General features: G+C 37.2%; 1 protein-coding gene across 1 annotated transcript in view; it reads right to left on the reverse strand.

The window, feature by feature from the left end:
- SEPTIN7 (septin 7) overlaps positions 1-21,153 on the reverse strand; it is a gene marked incomplete at its 5' end in the record, with an annotated part of 98,054 nt that overhangs the window by 46,769 nt on the left and 30,132 nt on the right. Inside the window, 1 exon segment of the mRNA XM_080701526.1 lies at positions 20,537-20,639. Coding sequence (XP_080557652.1) covers positions 20,537-20,639 — 103 coding nt within the window.

The raw sequence follows: 21,153 nt of genomic DNA on the forward strand, positions 1-21,153 counted from the left end.
AAGTAAATAAGGCACTCTAACTGAGAGAGATGGTAGGGAGAAAAGGAAAATTCTCTAATGTATACAATGTACATTAACACATATCAAAGTCAATCACTAAGCCAAACATGAGCAGGAGGGAGGGGGAGGGAATGAGGCAGGAACTGGGTAAGGGCTAACTGGGTGATGTGTGCATGTACGCCTCCACCATCTTGTACTCCATTAAGATGTACGACTACAATACACCTATATTAATTAATTAAAGTGGGTGGGAGTGTAGGTCAGTAGCAAAAATGTCCTTGGGTTCAATCCACAGTACCACACACATAAAAAAAAAATAATAAAGTGGAGATATTACTCCTAATTGTTACATTAATAAAAAGAATAACAAAGTACTGTGAACAGCTGTATGCAAACAAATTGGAAACCTAGATGAAACAAAAACATAATCTATGAAGACCAAGTCATGAAGAAGAAACTGTGTAAATGACCTATAATTAGTTTAGAGTTTAAAGAAATAACCAAAAACTATTCAACAAAAAAGCCCTAGACGGCTTCATTGATTAATTCTACCCAACATCTGAAGAATTAAAAACCAATTCTCCTCAAACTCCTCCAAGAAATTAAAGAGCAAAAAGCACTTCAAATCCATTCTACTAATCCTCTATTACCAGTACCAAACTAGATACGGACAGCACAAATAAAGATAATATCCCCAATGACTAATTATGCAAAAATCCTCAACAAAATATTACAAACAGAATTAGACAGTACACCAAATCCATACCATGTAAAAGAACCACACACCATGACTAGGGCAGATTTATTCCTTCAATTCAAGGATGGTTCAACATACTGAAATCAATAAATATGATACATATGTAACACAATGAAGCTCAAGAACCATACGATCATCTTAAAAGATGCAGAAAAACATCTGGCAAAGTTCAATATCCTTTCCTGATTTTTTTTAAAAAAACCCTCTCAACAAATGAGACATAGAAGGAATGTCTTTTGATACAATAAAAACTATATGCACAAGCCCACTGTTAATATTATACTCAACTACAAAAAGTTAAATACTTCCTCTAAGATTCTAAGATAAAAATGCCCACTTTCACCACTTCTATTTAACATAGTATTGGAAGTAAAAGCCAGAGCAAATTAAACTGCCCATTTGCAGATGACATGATTTTTTACTTAGAAAACCCTAATGGCTACACCCCCATAAAAACCTGTAGTGTTTCCACATACTAACCATATACTATCCAAGAAATAAAGCAAATCAAAGGCACAAGGGTGAGGGAACTATGTATAATTAACAACCAAAAAAACAAAGCACTTAGAAATCATGGTATACAGCACTGAAAAATAAATAAATAAAGCACTTAGGAATAAATTCACCTAGAGAGACCAAGTATATCTACAATAAAAACTATTATACCATTATGAAAGAAACTGAAGATGACACAAATAAGTAGAAAGGTAACTTGTACTTACAGATTGAAAAATTAGTATTGATAAAATGGCCATTCTACCCAAACAGATCTACAGATTCAATGCAATCACTATCAAAATTCCAATAGCATTTTCAAAAATACAGAAAAAGCAATCGTAAAATGTATAAACCCCAAAAGACCCCAAATAGCAAAGGCAATCTTGAAAGAACTGAACAAAAACAGGAAGCAATACAGTACTGATTTCAAAATATATTACACAGTTGTGGTAATAAAAATAGCATTTTACTGGCACAGTGATAGACACAGAAGCTAGGTGTGGTGATGCACATCTGTAATCCCCGTACTTGGGAGGTTGAGATTGGAGAATTGTAGGTTTGAGGCCAGCCTCAATCACTTAGTGAGATCCTGTTTCAAAATAAATGTAAAATTGGGCTGGAGATGTAGCTAAGAGGCAGAATATCATTAATTCAATCCCCAGTACTACACACACACACACACACACACACACACACACACACACACACACACACACAGAATGAGAGTATGAATATTAGTAAAAGAACAATAGAACAGGATAGCCCAGAAATAATCCACAAAAAACTAAACTTATGGTCAATTTTCAAGAAAAATGTCAAGAACATACAATAGTGAAAGGATAATCTCTTAAATAAATGGTATTAGAAAAGCTAGAATATTACCGTGAAGAATTATAGATCTACATCTCACACCATATACAAACATCAATTCAAAATGACTTAAACATTTAGACATAAGATTTAAAATTGTGCAACTGCTAGAAGAAAACAGAGAAAAAGCTCCATGGTATGGACCTCGGCACTGACTTTTTTGGATGTGCCCCTCCCCCAAAAAAGCAAAGCAACAGAGACAGAGAAAGGGGGGGGGGGGGAGAAAGATTAGATTTTAAAACTTCTGCAAAAATGGGGGGAATCAACAAAATGAAGAAACAACCTAAATAGTAGAAAATATCTGCAAACCATACAATAATCAAAATAACTTAAGTGAGACCTTGTTTCAAAATAAAGAATTAAAAAAATGGGGCTGGGAGCCAGGCATGGTGGCACACCCTTGTAATCCCAGCATTTGGGAGGCTGAGACCTGAGGATCACGGTTCATGGACAGCTTCAGCTACTTAGTGAGGCCCTCTGCAACTCAGTGAGACCCTGTTTCAAAATAAAGAATAAAATATAGGGCAGGGGTGTAGCTCGGAGGTCGAATGCCCCTGGGTTCCACCCCCAGACCCACAAAACAAAACAAAACAACACCTACACAGCATTTTTCATAGCGGCTCCATTTACAACTACTGGAACTTAGAAGCAACCAAGACATCTTTTAGTACATGAAGTCCATGTACTATAGATCCAGACAATAAACAGTATTCAGCACCAAAAAGAAATGTTATTCAAACCATGAAAAGATATACAGGAGCCTTAAAGGCCTATTATTCAGTGAATGAAGCCAATGTGAAAAGGATACATACTGTAAGAGTCCAACTTTAACATCATAAAAGAGGCAAAATTACGAAGACAGTAAAGAGGACAAAAGTGGTTCCTGCTGACTGGGTAGATAGAGCATACGTTTTTAGCACAGTGAAAATATTCTGAATGAGATACTGCAAAGATGAAAACACGTCATTTACATCTGTCCAAACCCCAAACTCACAGAATATACAATACCAAGAGAAAACTCGGGTGTGAAGTGACATCTTTGGTTGGTTTTGACGTGTCAACGTAGGGTCATCTTTTAACAAATGTACCGCTCTGGGAGGGCAGGGAGAGGGCTCGATAGCCAACAGTTATACGTGCGAAGGGGAACAGAGTATCTCCGTATCCTCTTCTCAATTTTGCTCTGAATCAAAAGTTACTCTTTAAATTAAAAAAAAAAATCAGCAGAAGGGAATGTGTTGAATATAGCATAGGTGGTCCATAGTAAGTCATGGAGAAGGTGGTGGGATGGCTTAGCAAGGCACAAGTGAAATACAGGAGCCAGGCCTGGTGGTGCACACTTGTAGTCCCAGTACTTGAGAGACTAAGACAGGAAGATCGCAGGTTCGTGGCCAGCCTCAGCTACTTAGGCTCTCTGCTACTTAGTGAGACCCTATTTCAAAATAAAGAATAGAAAATAGGGCTGGGTGTATAGCTCAGAAGTAGAATGCCCCAGGGTTCAATCTCCAGTAAAACATACACATACACACAACAAAAAAAAAAAGGAATACAGGAGAGAGCCTAAATCTACACAAAACAAGATTAAATATGAGGAATAGAGGAACCTTTTAAAACATCAGGGGGAAGCCCGACATTGTGGCGCACACTTGTAATCCAGTACTTGAGAGGCTGAGACAGGAGGATCACAGGTTGGCAGCCAACCTCAGCTACTTATGTTCTCTGCAACTTAGTGAGACCCTGTTTCAAAATAAAGAATAAAAAATAGGGCTGAGGGTATAGCTTGGGAGTAGAATGCCCCTAGGTTCAATCCCCAATATCGCCAAAAATAAATACATATATACATGCATAAATACATACATGACGGAGTATCTGACCAGTGATCAGAATAGGAACAAGTTGTATCTTAGAACTAGGCTTTCTTTTCCCTTATATAAGTTCTGCGAAATCTTTTTTTTTTTTTTTTTTTTTTTTTTTGGTGGTACTGGAGTTCCTGGAAACCCTGCTACCTCTGGGCTACATTCCCAGACCTATTTTATATTTGGAAACAGGGTCTCTTAAGCCAGCGCGGCTGGCTTCAAATCTGCGCGATCCTCCTGTCTCTGCCTCCCAAGCATGGGGATTACAAGCGTGTGCCACCACGCCTGGCTTCTCTGCAAAATCTTTCTAAAATGAACATGTCTTGTCTATTCTTTTTTCCCTTTTTTTTTTTTTTTTTTTTTTTTTTTTTTTGCAGTACCGAGGATGGAACCCTGGGGCATTCTACCTCTGAGCTACACCTTTAGCCCTATTTTTTTTGTCTATTTATGTATTTAGTGGTACTGAGGGTAGAACCCCGGGGCTTTTCTACCTCCAGGCTATACTCCTAGACCTATTTTTATACTTTATTTGGAAACGGTGCCTCACTAAGTTGATGAGCGCCTCACTAAGTAACTAAGGCTAGCTTCAAACCTGTGCAATCCTCCTATCTTAGCCTTCCAAGAGCTGAGATCACAAGTGTGTGCCACCACACCTGGCTAATCTTTTTATTTTTGAAACAAGGTCTCTCTGAGTTGCGAAGGGCCTTGTTAAACAGCTGAGGCTGTCCGCCTCCCGAATGCTAGGATTACAAGCGTGCGCCACCCCGCCCAGCTGAAACATGTCTATTCTTCATTATGAATAGCCAGAGTAATATAAAAGTCATATTGCAAAATAAGCCTTATAGAGAATAAGTTGTAGTAAATTAACTTCTAGTCACCTAAAAATTGGATAATTTTGACTGAGCGTGGTAGTGCACACTTGTAATCTCAGTACTTGGAAGGCTGAGACAGGAGGACCACAGGTTCACGGTCAGCCTAAGTAACTTAGGCCCTCTGCAACTTAGTGAGATCCTGTTTCAAAATAAAAGGACAAAATAGGGCCAAGGATATAGCTACAAGGTAGACTGACCCGGAGTTCAATCCTTAATACTACCAAAAGAGGGGGGGGGGGTGGGAGGAGGAGGAGGAGGAAGAACAACAACAACAACAACGAGAAGTAGTAGTAGTAGTAAGATTTATTGCCAGGTGTGGTGACATATAACTGTAATCCCCAGTAGTTGGGAGGTTGAACAGGAGGATCATAGTAGAGAGGCTAGCCTCAGCAACTTAGTGAAGCCCTCTGCAACTTAGTAAGACCCTGCTTCATAATAATAAAGAATAAAAAATTAGGGCTAGTGGTGTAGCTCAGAGATAGAATGCATCTGAATTCCATTCCCAGTTCAGTTAAAAAAAAAAAAGAGGGGGGAGGGAGGGATAATTTGCCATTTTTGCCAAGGAAGTTAAATACCCCAATTATGAACAAAATTCATAAAATCAATATCAGCAATTCATAAGAGTTCAACATAGATTTAAAACATCCATGACACTTGATAAATAAGCATTTCCTTAGTAATAATTTTTTCTCTTTATCAGGTTAAAGCCCATATGATTATACTGAAAACTGAGAGCACTGCCAAATGCTAAATATAAAACATTTTAGTGTGTATGTACATCTCTACCACCATAAACTACGTTATGATGTAGGACTACAATGTATCCATAAAGACATATAAAAATACTTTAATGATGTGGAACTACAATGTACCAATAAGGATATACATAAAAATACTTTAAGAGCAATGTGAAACTGCTTTGCAAGAAATTTAAGTCACTGAATACTTGATAATCATCTACTATGTATCAGCTGTAAGGATTAAAAGTGCTGGGAGTGGTGGCCCATGCTTGTAATCCCAACATTTGGGAGACCGAGGCAGGAATATTGCAAGTTCCTGGCCAGCCTCAGCTACATAATGAGGCCCTCAGCAACTTAGTGAAACCCTGTTTCAAAATAAAGAATAAAAAATAGGGCTGGGGTATAGCTTGGAGGTAGAATGCCCCTGGATTCAATCCCCAGTACCACAAAGCAAAAAAAAAAAAAAAAAAAAAGACAATATAACTCCAACTAACATCACAGACTTGCAAATAGAAAAGAAAAATGGCATGAGCTCTTATCTTTAGATATACTTAGGATGGTGGGAAACATACGAAAGAAACTTCTAAATCAACCATTGGACAAAGTTCTAGAGAGGTGATAACCAAGCTGAGTAAAACTTAGAAATATTAAGTTACATAACAGAAAGAATTCAAGGGCAGAAAACAGGAAGTCTGAATCAATGTAACTGGGGAAAAATATAAATACCTGGGCTCTAGGCTCAGAGTTGCTGAATCAGTGTCCAGTGTCAAAGGCCTAGAAACCATAAGTGATTCTAATTTACGATCCTCCTGTCTCAGCCTTCCATGTACCAGGATCACATCAACAAACACAGCATAAACATATGGAAATACCCACAGAATGCTTATAATAAGCTGACTATATATTAAAATATAAAGAAAAGCAATCAATTATTAAAAAAAACACAAAAATCTCATAAGTCATTCTCTGAAGTGAAATGAGAAATTAACAATAATAAAATCCATCTGCCTATCTAGATATAAAACAATTTTCTTTCTTAACTCTTCTGTGAAAACTACTCAAATAAAAAAAAATAAAAACATGAGTACTCCATACAAAAACCTAAGGAATATAACTAACAACTAAAAACCTATGCTTAAAAATAAGCTGCAACTGGGCTGGTGGCACACCCCTTTATTCCCAGTACTTGGGAAGCTATTACAGGAAGATCAGAGGTTTGAGGGCAGCCTTAGCAATGCAGTGAGACTTGGAGCAACCTAGCAAGATCTTGTTTCAAAATTAAAAGTAAAATCAAGCTGGGGTTGTAGCTTGGAGGTAGAATGCCCCTAGGTTCAATTCCTAGTACAAGATGGGCATGCACTGGGAGGCTGAGAAAGGAGGATCTTGTACTCAGACAGCCTCAGCTACTTAGCAACCTTTTGCAACTCAGTGAGACCCTGTTTCAAAATAAAGAATTAAAAATAAAAAGGCTGAGGGTGTAGCTCAAAGATAGAATACCCCTGGGTTCCATCCCAAATACCGAGGAGGAGGAGGTGGAGGAGGAGGAGGGGAAGAGGAGGAGGAAGGGTCAACATTCAGGTGAGCTTTGGATGAAACTAAACTGGCATAGTACTTCATGAAGAACGTAATTACATCCACATACCTTGTTTTCTTTTAACTGCTGAGCTGCATACATTGTGATGAAGTGCAGGGTGACGGAGGGATAGATGCACACAGTACTCACTGAGCTTCCCCACTTCTCACCCTCCTCCCCCACACATTCCCATGCTCAACACATTGACGGGCTGTTACAAGTTTGCATGTCTCATGTCCACTGAAGAGTTTCCCTGTTCAAGCCTTCCTCCACAGTCCCGGCCCCTCAGTTAGGTCCACTCCATCACTAAGGATTCTCCTCCTTTGTCTGGAGTTCCTCCTGTGTCCCGATTTCTCCCTAGCTTCTGCAAATAAGTGAGAAAATCTGACCTTTCACTTTCTGTGACTGACTTATCTTACTTAGCATAATGTTCTCCTCCAGTTCTATCCTTTCTCCTGCAAATGACATAATTTTGTTCTTCTTTATGGCTGAGTAGAATTCCATTATGTATATATCTCATAGTTTTGCAATCCATTCATCAGTTGAGGGATATTTCATTATGTCCCATATTATGAATTGTGCAGCTGTAAATATAGATATGCATGTGTTACTGTGGAGTCTGGTTTCAGTTCTTTTGGGTAGAGACCCAGGAGTGTTATAGCAGGGTCCTATGCTAGGTGTATTCCCATTCTTCTGAGGAGCCCCAAGCTCTTTTCCAAAGTGGTTGCATTAATTTGCAATCCCACTTACAATGTATCAGAGTTTCTACTTTTCCCCATCCTCATCAGCATTTAATATTTTTGTGTTTTTAATTATTGCTATTCTAATTAGGGTTAGGTTAAATCATAAGGAAGTTTTGATTTGCATCTGACTGCTAATGACATTGAACATTTTCTCATAGACTTACTGGTTATTTATATTTCTTTTGTGAAGTATCTAGTTCACTTTCCCATTTTTTGATTGAGTTAGTCGCTTTTTTGGTGGTAAGTTTCTTGAGTTTTCTGTAGATTCCAGATAATAGTCCTCCATCCGAGAAGTAACTGGGAAAGATCTCCCATTCTGTCGGCACTCTTGAGGTTCTTATACAGAAGGCTCTTCAGTATAATATAACCCCACGTATTAACCCTCATTTTTAGTTTCTGGTGCCTTCGGGGTCTTGTTAAGGAAGTTTATACCTGTGCCTATGTGTTAGTGTTACTGGTCCTATGCCCTCTTTAAGTAACTGCAAGGTCTCTGGTCTATTTCCAGGTCTTTGATCCATCTTGAATTGACTCTTATGCAGGATGAAAAAGTGAGATTTATTTCCATTTTTCTGCATATGGTTAACCAATTCTGCCAAAACCATTTGTTGAAGAGGCTATTTTTTGTTTTTCCGGTGTATGTTTTTGACTCCTTTGTCAAAACTCATTTGGCTGTAAGTGCGTGGATTTGTTTTGAATCTTCTACTCTGCTCCACTGGTCTGTGTGTCTGCTTCTGTGCCAATACTACGTTGTTTCTATTACTAAGGCTCTGCAGTACAGTTTGAAGACAGGTACTGTTATGTCTCCTGAAATCCACATGCCTTTTGACACAGCAGTTTTAACTCCAAAAATGTGCATTACATAGCATTTCTAAGTGTGCCTAAAAATACTAACTAATAAGCATTGTTTATAACTGTGAACACCCATCTCCATCAATAGCAGATTAATAAGCCAGGCGTGGTGGCACCTGCTTGTAATGTCAGTACTTGGGAGGCTAAAGCAGGAGGATCACAAGTTCACAGCCAACCTCAGCAACTTGTGAGGCCATCCACAGCTTAGTGAGACCAAGCTTCAAAATAAAGCATAAAAGTTAGGGCTGAGACTGTAGAATGCCCCTGGGTTCCATCCTCAGTAACACACACACAAAAAAAAAAAAAAAAAAAAAAAAAAAAAAAAAAAACCCACATGGTGCAAAGCTTCATGAACAGAAAGTTATTTTAAAAGAATAAAGGTTTACTTTATAAACTTTTCTTTCTTTATGGGAAGGGGTACTGAAAGGGTAAGTTTCCAACAGTGGTTTTAACACTTAATTCTCTAAAAGAGTCAAAAAATGGTATACTACAAAGAAGTCAAGAAGAATGCCTGGGAATAAGGCTATTTACAAATATAATGATTGGGGTAATTTACAGAGATAATGTAAGAAGAAAAATGAGTATTGAGTCTAATATAAGACACTAAAAGATCTTGCTTAGCATATTTTCTGGTTCCATTCATTTCCCTACAAATAACATAATTTTATTCTGACTGAATAAATTCCACTGTGTATATATCACATTTTTTATCCATTCATTCTCTGATGGACACCTAGGTTGGTTTCATAATTTGGCTATTGTATAAACATAGATATATATGTATTGCTATAGTATTCTGACTTTAATTCTTTTGGAAAGTTATGGAAGAGTGCTATAACTGGGTCATATAGTGGTTCCAGTCATAGTCTTTTATTTTTTTTGGCAGTACTGAGGATGGAACCCAGGGGTATTCTACCTCCGAGCTACACCCCAGCCCTATGAGCTACACCCCAGCCCTATTCGTGTCTCAATGAGTTGCAAAGGGCCTAAGTAGATGAGGTTGTCCTCGAACTTCGACCCTCCTGTCTTAGCCTCCCAAGTACTGGGATTACAAGCATGTCATCCCAGTACTTGGCTCCGTTTGTAGTCTTTTAAAGAACCTGTAAACTGATCTCCATCGTGTTTGTACTAACTTAAATTCCACCAACAGTGTGTAAGAGTGTCCATTTCCCCACATCCTCACCTTCATTTGCTATTGTTTGTATTCTTGATGATTAGCATTCTAACTGGAATTAGATAAAACCTCAGTGTAGTTTTTTGGTTTTTTGTTTGTTTGTTGTTGTTGTTGTTTGTGGTACTGGGGATGGAACGCAGGGGCATTCTACCTCTGAGCTACACTCCCAGCCCAATTTTTTATTCTTTATTTCAAAACAGGGTCTCACTCAGTTGCAAATGGCCTCACTAGTAGCTGAGGCTGTCCACGAACCGCGATCCTCCCATCTCAGCTTTCCAAATGCTGAGATTACAAGCTTGCACCCACCACGCCTGGCTTAAGTTCAGTATAGTTTTGATTTGCACTCCCCTGATAGCTAATATTGTTGACTTTTTTTTTTTTTTTTTTTTTTGGAAGGTCTGGGTTTGGGACTCAGGGGCATTCCACCTCCGAGCTACAACCCCTGCCCTATTTTTTATTCTTTATTTTGAAACCCTATTTTTTATTCTTTATTTTGAAGCCGGGTCTCACTGAGTTGCAGAGAGCCTCACTAAGTAGCTGAGGCTGTCCGCGAACCACCAGCCTCCCAGTGCTGGGATTACAAGTGTGCGCCACCATGCCCAGCTTGTTGACCATTTTTTGAGAGGGAGGTGTCTATGAGAAGTGTCTTTAGAGAAATTCAATGGCTCATTTTTAATTGGATTTTTAAGTCATTTTTAAGTCCTTTAATTATTCTAGATCCTAATTCTCTATTAGGTGAGTAGATGCCAAAGATTTTCTCCCATTCTATAGGCTCTTTCTTTAGATTTTTTTTATTGTTTCCTGTGCCATGCAAAAGCTTTTTGATCTGATGGCATCCCATTTATTGATTCCTGAGCTTTGGTGTATATAAGTTGGAGAGTTTGCAAAGTTTCTAGGTCTTTGACTCATCTTAAATTGACTTCTGGGCAGGGTAAGAAATAGAGATCTAATTTTATCCTTATATATATGGATATCCTGTTTTCCTAGTAAATATTAAGCTAAGTGAGATCAGCCAACCTCAGAAGGCCAAGTTGTATGTTTTTCTCTGATACACAGAATACATGGAAGCTAGAGAGAAAAAAACAGGAAACATAGGGACTTAAAAATAATATGAAGAGACCTATAGAGTAGTGGAAGGGAACTGGGGAAGGGACTTAAGGAAGAGAAAGGATTGAGGAGGAAAACAGCTAAGTAATACTATCATAACATGTGAAGGTATTACTACCAATTTCACTAATGCATGGTGAGGGAAGAAGAGGTAGCAGGGTGTGAGGTGATGGGAATACACCAAAGCTCTGTGCATGTCTTCATTCACTGAACCCCATTGTGATGTAGAAATGCACTGCACTAATTAAAACAATTTTTTTAAAAAGAGACTAATGGCCACAGTGACACAGACCTGTAATCTCAGTACATGGGAATCTGAAACAGGAGATCACAGGTTCAGCAACTTAGCAAGACCTTGTTTCAAAATAAAAATAAGAATTGGGTTGGGGTGTAGCTCAGAGGTAGAATGCCTCTGGGGTTCAATCTCCAATGAGAATGAAAGAGACAGAAACAGAGACTTACTCTGAGAGACCAAGAGTAAATGAAAAGGGAAGAATCAAAAGTCCAGACTATTGCAAATGCTGGTAATAAAGAGGTATACTTGAGAGATTCTCCATCTCAGCACTACTGACATTTTTGGGTTGCATCATCCTTTATTGTGAGGGTTCTCTTGTTCACTGAAAGATGGCTTGATTGCATCAGTGACCTTGACCTGCTAGATGCCAATAGCAACCTCTCTTCCCTATTTGTAATGACCAAAACTATCTCCAAACATTAACATATGTCCCAAGGGACATTCTAAAAAATTTAAGTATCAGAATACTCTAGCACTGAAATTCTCTGGGTCAAAAGTGATAACAATAATAGCCAATAGGTTATACAATCAATCTTCAGAGTACCAGTATTTCACAAGCTTTGAGTCATTTAATCTTTCAGTAGTCCATAAGGAAGCCACTATTGGCAGTTACCATTATCTGATCAAAGTGAAAAACTCAGGCTCAAAAGTGAAATAACTTGCCGGGCGTGGTGGTGCACGCTTGTAATCCCCTCGATTGGGAGGCGGAGACAGGAGGATCACGCAGATTCGAAGCCAGCCTTGCTGGCTGAAGAGACCCTGTTTCCAAATAAAAATATAAAAATAGGTCTGGAAGTGTAGCCTGGAGGTAGATGGGTTTCCAAGAACCCCAGTACCACACACACACACACACACACACACACACACACACACACACACACACACAAAAAAAAAAAAAAAGTGAAATAACTTACCCAAGGCCGCATAGCTAATAAATGATAGGACCAGCTGACACCACACAGTCAGACTCCTAAACTCATGCTCTACACTGCCTCACTAAATACCCACCTTCGTTTATATATTAGCACTGTTGCAAAAATTCCAGCTACTTACCTAATCTGGTTAACTTGGCCGGACTATATCTGAATGGAATAATTTACCAATATCTTGATCAATAATAATATCTGACATTTTTATTATAACCATTTTTATTTTGCAACTAAAGTGCTATATTAAGTACTTTATTTAGACTCAAAAACCTTAACCATTATAAAACTTTATGTAAGGTTTTTTGTACAGTTCTACAGATGAGTAAACAAAAACTCTGAGAAGCTAAGTAACTTGACAAAGATAAATATCTCTATCAAAGAGCAAAGCTTTACCTCAACCTAAACGGCAAAGCTCATGTCCTTAACCACCAGGTTATCCTCGTAGACTCTGAGGAGGCCAAAGAACAAGCTTCCTGTTCTCTTCTTCCCAGACTACTTGGTGATATGACAGGCCCACTGCTTCTACTGCACTGACAGGAACAGCTTCACATCACAAAAGTAAAGGGCAAGCCCATCCTTTTTTTTTTTTTTTTTTTTTTTTTTTTTTGCGATATTGGGGATGAAACCCAGGAGCATTCATCTCCAAGCTACACCACAGCCCTATTTCCTTTTTAAATTCTTTATTTTAAAACAGGGTCTAAGTTGCAAAGGCTGGCCAAGAACCACAATCCTCCTGAATGCTGGAATTACAAGCATGTGCCACCTCTCTGGGCAGCCATTCACATTTTAAGAATCAAAGAAAGCAAGCCTAGGTTCAATAAATTTTGATCTCTTCAGATTGAGTCTTTACCTACTCAGCCCAAACTGGACCCAGACTAGACTAGAAACTCCTCGTAAGCAGACTAAGAGGAAAAAGAGAACCTTCTGCAAGACACAGTAAGAACCTTCCAGAACAACATGCCGATAAAGTGAACTTTCTCCTAAAGCACTATCAGACAAAACCATGACAAAAATGAGATAAGTAGGCTATTTAATGATTCTATTATACTATAGAGGTTACCAAAATGTCATTTAAATAAGCCTGATAAGATAGTTTAATTCCTATAAGCAAAGTCACCTTACTCTAATCATTGTGACCAATAGGACATTGATATGAGATCTCTAAAAATATAAGCTATTTTGAATGAATAAGAAGTCATTTTACTTGGTGTTAGTTATAAAACATAGGATCAAAGAAATTTTATGTAAATAGTCTGGTAAACTAATTATTATTCTCCAGAAGTTTTTTTCTAAGCAGTGCCCCTACAAGTATAATTGAATGTACCCCAACCTTCTCTACGTTTCCTTTAGTAGCATATACTATTAATTCACAATGGGACTCCAGCATAATAAAAATAAGTCAAAAGTGAAGAAGGCAGCCTTGAGAACGGGTACACATTTGAGACTGGAGGTACTGAGTCAAAGGGTAAAGCTGGCAATATGACGTTAAAAGGCACAAGCCTAAGCCAGGCTTGGTGGTGCATGCTTGTAATCTCTGCATTCAGGAGGCTGGGACCGAAGGATCACAGTTCGCGGACAGCCTCAGCTACTTTGCAAGGCCCTTTGCAACTCAGTTGAGACCCTATTTCAAAATTAAAAAAACTAAAAACAGGGCTGGGGGTGTCGCTCGGAGGTAGAATGCCCCTGGGTTCCATCTCCAGTACCACAAAAAAAAGAAAAGAAAAAAGAAAGACACAAGCCTAGAAAATAAAAGCCAAAATCTGAACATTATCAATTTCTACTTTTATTTTATTATTTATTTATTTTGTGGTCCTGGGATGGAACCCAGAGGCATTCTACCTCCGAACAACACAACACCCCCAGCCCTATTTTTTATTCTTTACTTTAAAACAGGGTCTTAGTGAGTTGCAAAGGGACTATGTAGTAGCTGAGGCTGTCCATGAACCAGGATCCTCCTGGTGCGCGCCACCACGCCCAGCTTCTACTTATAATTAATAGAGTAATAACTACTTCTATACCAAAATGTCAGACATACTATAATTATTACACAAAGCAGCTTTGTTCTAATACTCTCAAAGTGACTTATAATACAACCAATACTTGGTCATTGCTTTTACTAAAGAGAAATCAACCATCAATGCAAAATAACAGAAAACTATAATTAATCCTATCAATTCAAGCACTGCTTAAGCACAGAGTTTGTGAAAACAATCCAAATCACATTTACCTCTGTATTATTTAGTAAAAGCTTAAGAATGTAAGTTTGAAATCATACATCCTGGGTTAAAAAAAAGTTATTCAAAAAAAAATAAAGAGAACATCAACATTTTTTTTTTTTGGTGGTATTGGGGTTCCTGGAAACCTTTCTACCTCCGGGTTATACTCCCAGGCCTATTTTTATGTTTTTTGTTTGGAAACAGGGTCTCTTCAGCCAGCGCCGCTGGCTTCGAACCTGCACAATCGTCCTGTCTCCACCTCCCAAGCGCAGGGATTACAAGCGTGCGCCACCATGCCCGGCGAGAACATCAACATTTAACATTTCTTTATAAATATTTTGAGAAATCCTGCACAACCTACTGACTGATTCAAATTAGTGTTTATTTTACATTTACTTTGATTTTAAAATACAATATACATTAAACTAGACTTAAAGTGGAAATAGTTGGATTTAAATTTTTTGTCCTTGCTAAAACCAAATATTATGCAGGGCGTGGTGGTGCACGCTTGTAATCCCCGCGTTTGGGAGGCGAAGACAGGAGGATCACAGGTTCGAAGCCAGCCGCGCTGGCTTAAGAGACCCTGTTTCCAAATAAAAAAGTATAAAAATAGGTCTGGGAGTGTAGCCCAGAGGTAGAAGGGTTTCCAAAAAACAAAACAAAAACAAATATTAAAGCGTGCATCGTAATGCACGCTTGTAATCCCAGTACTTGGGAGGCTGAAACAGGAGGATCACAGGTTCTTTGGCAGCCTCAGCTACGTGACTCTGCAACTTAGGGAGACCCTGTTTCAAAATAAAGAATAAAAGACAGAGCTGGGGGTATAGCTCAGAGGTAGAACGCCCCTGGGTTCAATGAACCTCAGTGACACACACACACACACACACACACACACACACACACACACACACACAATATATTAATACTTATAATTTCAGATGTTATATGCCTTATGAATATTATGAAATAAGAGTATATAGTTTAGCACATATACTTTAACATGAAAATGATCTTTTTTATTTTTAAGGTTTAGCCTATGAAAGCCATGTATTCCATCACAACTCAGGAATACTAAAAGCACTCATGAAATATTTGTTCATGGGGGTTTGAGAAAAATCACAATATTTATTTATAAGAATTAAGGACAGGTTCCTTCAGGTCCTTACAATGGGATCCTTTAGGATCCTACGGAATTTATAGGATAAAAGAATCTGGAAAATCCTGCAATGAACAACACTCACTTTGCTTACTTAGCATCGCCTTAGAACTAGAAGAATATCTGGCACATTTTAAGTGATTATTACATTTTTATAATATAGGTGAATGGTGAATGCAAAACAAGATTTCCTCTCAAAAGTCTTAAGTTACTGCAGGAGGTGAGCCATGAAAACAAGCATCCATAATACAAGGTGGAATACGATCAAGATCATAACTGAGATACCTGAGAGTAATAAAAACTTCAAAAACTGAAAAGCCACAGTAGCCTGGCAAGAGGGTCACTTTTCAAGAAGGCTTTGAAAGACAGAATACCATTTCAGTAAGCGTTGCAACTTTCTAAAGTATCTGTGGTAGAAGTCACTTTTACCACCTTGTAACAGTGCTGTGGGAAAGAAAGCAGGGATGTTACAAACAGGATCTGAGTCCTTCCAGGACGTCCTGCCCTGACACAGGAGGCGGAGGAGCCGGGGAGCCTGTGCAGCCGTTCTAGCTCGTTCCTCCCACTCCTTTCCTCAGTTTTCCTGGGTTTTGAAAACAGTCTTGTCCAAATAAAAATCCTAACTGAATACACAAGCATATGACCTCAATTAGAATACTTACATTAACTAACACAGGCGTGACATAAAAGCAAAAAATACCTCTTATTAAGAGACAGATGTTTAACTTCTAGCAGAGGTAGAGATGAGAGAGCACCAATATATCCTTCTTAACTAGAATTCTATAATAGCTAAGAAGCTATTTCAAAATATCTCATAATACACCAGAACCTCTAAAGCCCGATGTGAGTGTCACCACTTACATGGTGGTGTCTACCATCTTAGCTCCATGGTAGTTGCTCATCCACTTTCCATCCCTCCCCCACCAGTCCCTGAGAATGCCTTCACGCCTTCACACACCTCTGCACTCTCCTCACCATCTAACAGTCACTGCACTCACAGGACGAAGAGCCTCACCTTCAAATAGACCTAGGACGAAGAGCCTCACCTTCAAATAGACCACAAATCTCTTCAAAGGTAGGCAAAACTTTGTTGGTGTTTTTAGTATAATCTTTATAAGCACAAACATTTAAGAACTAATGTGTCAAGAGCCACAAAATGTCCAAAAGCTTTGATCCAGTTAACTTACTTCAGGGAACTAAGCTTTCTGTGCTCCAACACACATACGAACCAAAACCTGGGTGTTTAAAGATCATCACTACACCATGTTATTTATAACAAGGGTAGAGGTTAAAAAAAAACTTAATGTCCATTAATAGAGAAATATGTAAAAAAATCATGGTACATCTTGTCACAGATGAGATTATAATATAACCATATTAAAATTCATAGTAATGGTGCTGGGGGAATGGCTCAGTGGTAGAGTGCTTGCCCAGAGTATGAGGCCCTGGGTTTAATTCCCAACACCACAAAAAATGTATAAAATTAAAATTATGGTTAAATGTTACCCAAAATCTCTCTTCTGCAAAATTTTTGCTGCAGCATTATCATGAGACCAAGCAAACCAAATTAATCTAATGTCAAATGATGAAACAAGAGCAAAGTATAAGGTAGCCATAGCTAGAAATATTATGTAGCTATATAAAGTAAATTACATCAAGGAAAATACAACAAAATGTTAATGATTATTACCACTTGTTGGTAAGTGACCTTTAATGCTTGTATTTTATTATTTCCTAATTCCCATATAATTCAAACATTATAATGAAAAAATTCCCTTTTCAGAGAGGTAGATTTTACCTAATGAATGTAAAGTAGATCCCACGATGTTTATTTCCCCTGGAAAATATCCCAGTCTATAATTTTTTTTATTTTTTTTTTTTACTGTTTACTTGTTTGCCTATCTCCCTAAATTAACAAAACTTCAGTAATGTCCCTCCACAAATAATACAATAAAAATGATTGTAATCTATAGCTACCACTGAGCATTTATATGGGGAAAATCAAAACCTAAACCAAAAGGTGAGAAAGAGTACAAAGCCAATCACCTGTTTTATTTTTAACAAAGTATCTAGCTGAAGTCAAGGCATATAAATTGTGTTCTACTGAACTATGCACTATATCTAGGCTCCCAAATAAGCCTCTGAATGATGGCTAAGAACATAAAAAAGCCAGGTGTGGTAACGCACAAGTATAATCCCAGATACTCAGTAGGCTGAGGAAGGATTATAAATTTGAGGCCAGCCAGGCAACTTAGTGAAACCCTCTTTCAAAGTAAAAAATAAAATGGAATTGGGGGTATAGCTCACAGGTAGAATGCCCGTGGGTTCATCATTAACTAATTAATTAGCTAATTAATTAAAAATTTCAAAAGACTATAACAGAATCAGGAACAAACTAAGTTTGCTTCTGCTATCTGCTAGTAATTTGACCATGGGCAAGTAACCTAATCTCTCTAAAATAACATCATCTCTATAATGGGATACTTTATAGGATTATTAGAAGAATAGTATGAGTTAATATCCAAGTAACACTGTCTGACATATAAATAAGTGTTGATATTACTTTCCCCACTGGACTGTTCCATCAATCTCTGCTCTAATTTTGTTTTCAAAAATCTTTCCTAATTTCTCAAAATAAGGCAACAGTAGTCTCCAACCAAGAGCATTATCTCCTATACTCAAACTTTTATGGCTCTTAACTTTTGTATGAGTCTACTGACTTGTATTCATTTCCCATGGAAATATTACCTATTTTTTGTGCAGTTTATCTTGTCATGCCAATTATAAGTTCATTTAAGAGAAAAAAATATGGGAATATACACCATGACTCTTACAAAAAAGTCACTCAATATTGCTTATGAGAAAAGGTTACTAGATAAAGGCTTTCCAAAAAAGTATAAAACGTCTTACAAAGAAATCACTGTTATAATATTCTCAGTGTATATCAATGTATAAATATTAAACCAGGAATTACTGAAAGAACGAAAACAATTCTAAGTTTGGATCTCAAAAATGAGGACTTATAAGGAAAAACTTGCAGTTTTTAAGCCAAGAATATTAAAAAAGGGTGGTTTTATCTTTGTATGATTTACAAACAATATGTACAAAGATTCAGTCTAAATCTGGAAAACATCAATATATTGAGACACTTCAAAAATGACTGTTAGAAACGGAAACTATGCAGAAGATTTAGTTCCGACACATAAGTCTACACAAATATAGCTAACTAAACAATGTTCAAGGGCTAGGGATAGATAGGTCAGTGGTAGAACACTTGCCTAGTATGCTCAAGGCCCTAAGTTCAAATCCTAGTACTGCAAACAAGTTCAAGATACAGTGGGCAGTAAGAAAACAGAATAAGGGTATTATACCTATTTTCCTTTATCTTCTGTAGAGATCTTATCATCCAGGAAGAGAAAAAAACAGTATTCCCCAAAGGTGTTGATCAGAAGAGCTAATAGATTAGATACATCTAGAGATCGTATATTTAAGCCAAAAAGCAAGATCAAATGACTTAAGATTTTACTAAAAAAAATGACAGAAAATTTTAAATCACCCATCTAGCCTTGATCACCAAACATTAGTCTACTAAGTTCATGACGTCATTCTTCACATTAAAATTGTATTATAGTTCTCCTAATGGACTTACATTTGTCTACAATTTATCATTTAAGGTGACTAACATTACATATGTAAAGATATGATGTAATGATTTTGCATATATGATGATGATGTTACCAATCTACAGAAGAAAAGATATATCCTCCTTCATTATATCCAGGACCAACTCTGCCACACAGCAGCAATTTGCAAGCCAGTTACATTATACTTATATCCAACCAGAGTTAAGCAAGTTAACCAACTCTATCAAGTATCAAATTTGTAAACTTCCCACCATGCTTCAACTATATGTACTATTACAATGCATAAAATTTCCAAACAGCCACAAACTAACCAACAGACAAAGTATTCTGGTCAATACACAAAATATTTATTTCTTCAATAAAGGAGTATTTCAAAGCTAACTCAATGAACCCTAAACTTAATACCCAAATAAAAATACTAGATGGTGGAACATGATTAGCACTACCTAAAAAGCTCAGCAACAACTCAGTTTTCTTTGTCAAGGATAATTAACCCACTACCTTGCCTTTTACCTTCTTAAAACAAATTAGACAAATACAACAAACTTGCAGCATACTCATGATTTAGATTCTAAAGTCAGCCTACATGAGCCAAAGGTGTTAATATAGGCATGAAATTCACTGAAGATTACCAATCTTATCCATGGTAAAAATAACTATACATGTTTCTTTATAGATAATGATGATGTCAGCAAACTGTAATCAAAATAACCCTTAACAGTGTCTTCAATGGACTACAGGGCAGAACAAGGTATTCATCAGGTAAAAGAAAATGAGACTGAATTAGAGAATAGAGCCATATTTCACTCACTCTGGGGAACTCAATTAATAGAATTCAGATTATTACAATCCTTTATCTACCTCTGAATTTAGAGCACATAATTATTTGTTAAATGCCCAAGTGATATGACTTTAATATAGTAGATAAGCCACAGAATAAACCTATCAAAGAATATCAAGTAACCACCAGATGCTATTTTCTTTTGTAGCACTATCAACTGAAGAGAACTTCTCTCAGGTTGTTTGACCACTATTGCTCACCACTTCTCAACTTTTAGTTTTCCATCTTGAAAAAGAAAGAAGACATAAATCGCATCATGCCAACTAGTCAAATTTTAAAACATATTCAGTTAAGAAGATAAAATATAGCAAACATTTACTACAGTTATTTGGGCTATTATTTTCTTAAATTTATTAAGAATTGATTAAAAGTTTAAAATTTAAGCAAGAACTCCGTGTCAGTGAGTAATCATGTCTTACCTACTACCATAAGTGTGAATTCAAAGCCTCTCTTCACTGATTTTCTGTAAACTTGATTTGGGAGGTTGGCAAACCCCACATAGCCTTCAAGGTTCTTCGGTTGCTGAGAAAGACAAAAGAGCAAGGTTATTTACGTCTCAACACTACTGTTGTGTCATACACCTCAAATGACCCCTCATTAACCTATTTGAGAAAATTATCCATAACAAATCAAACTGTTTTTATACTGTTACCAATAAAAGTATTAGTTAACTGTAGAAGGGACAAAGTGAATTGATTGACATTTCATTGATTCATGATTGACTGAATTCTTAATTACAAGGGGATGAAATAAAAATTAAACCTCCCTCAGACCAGATTTCAAATGACAGTAAGTTACTATATCAAGATTCTGACCAACCAACTAAAGAAAGAGAAACAAAAGGATTTTTCACAATAAAAATTTTAAATTGCATTAAGAAATCTTCTTAATTATCACCTTTGCTCACACTAATTACCACAGGTATGAGTTTCTTGAAATTTGTCTTCTCATTCATGAAATAAAAATGTTGAACTTAGAACACTTTTTTTTCATAAATTCTTGAAGGCTCTCATGATCACTGTCAATCAGCAAACAA

This window comes from Muscardinus avellanarius (assembly GCF_963383645.1).
Source record: "Muscardinus avellanarius genome assembly, chromosome: 9".
NCBI classification, from domain to species: domain Eukaryota; kingdom Metazoa; phylum Chordata; class Mammalia; order Rodentia; family Gliridae; genus Muscardinus; species Muscardinus avellanarius.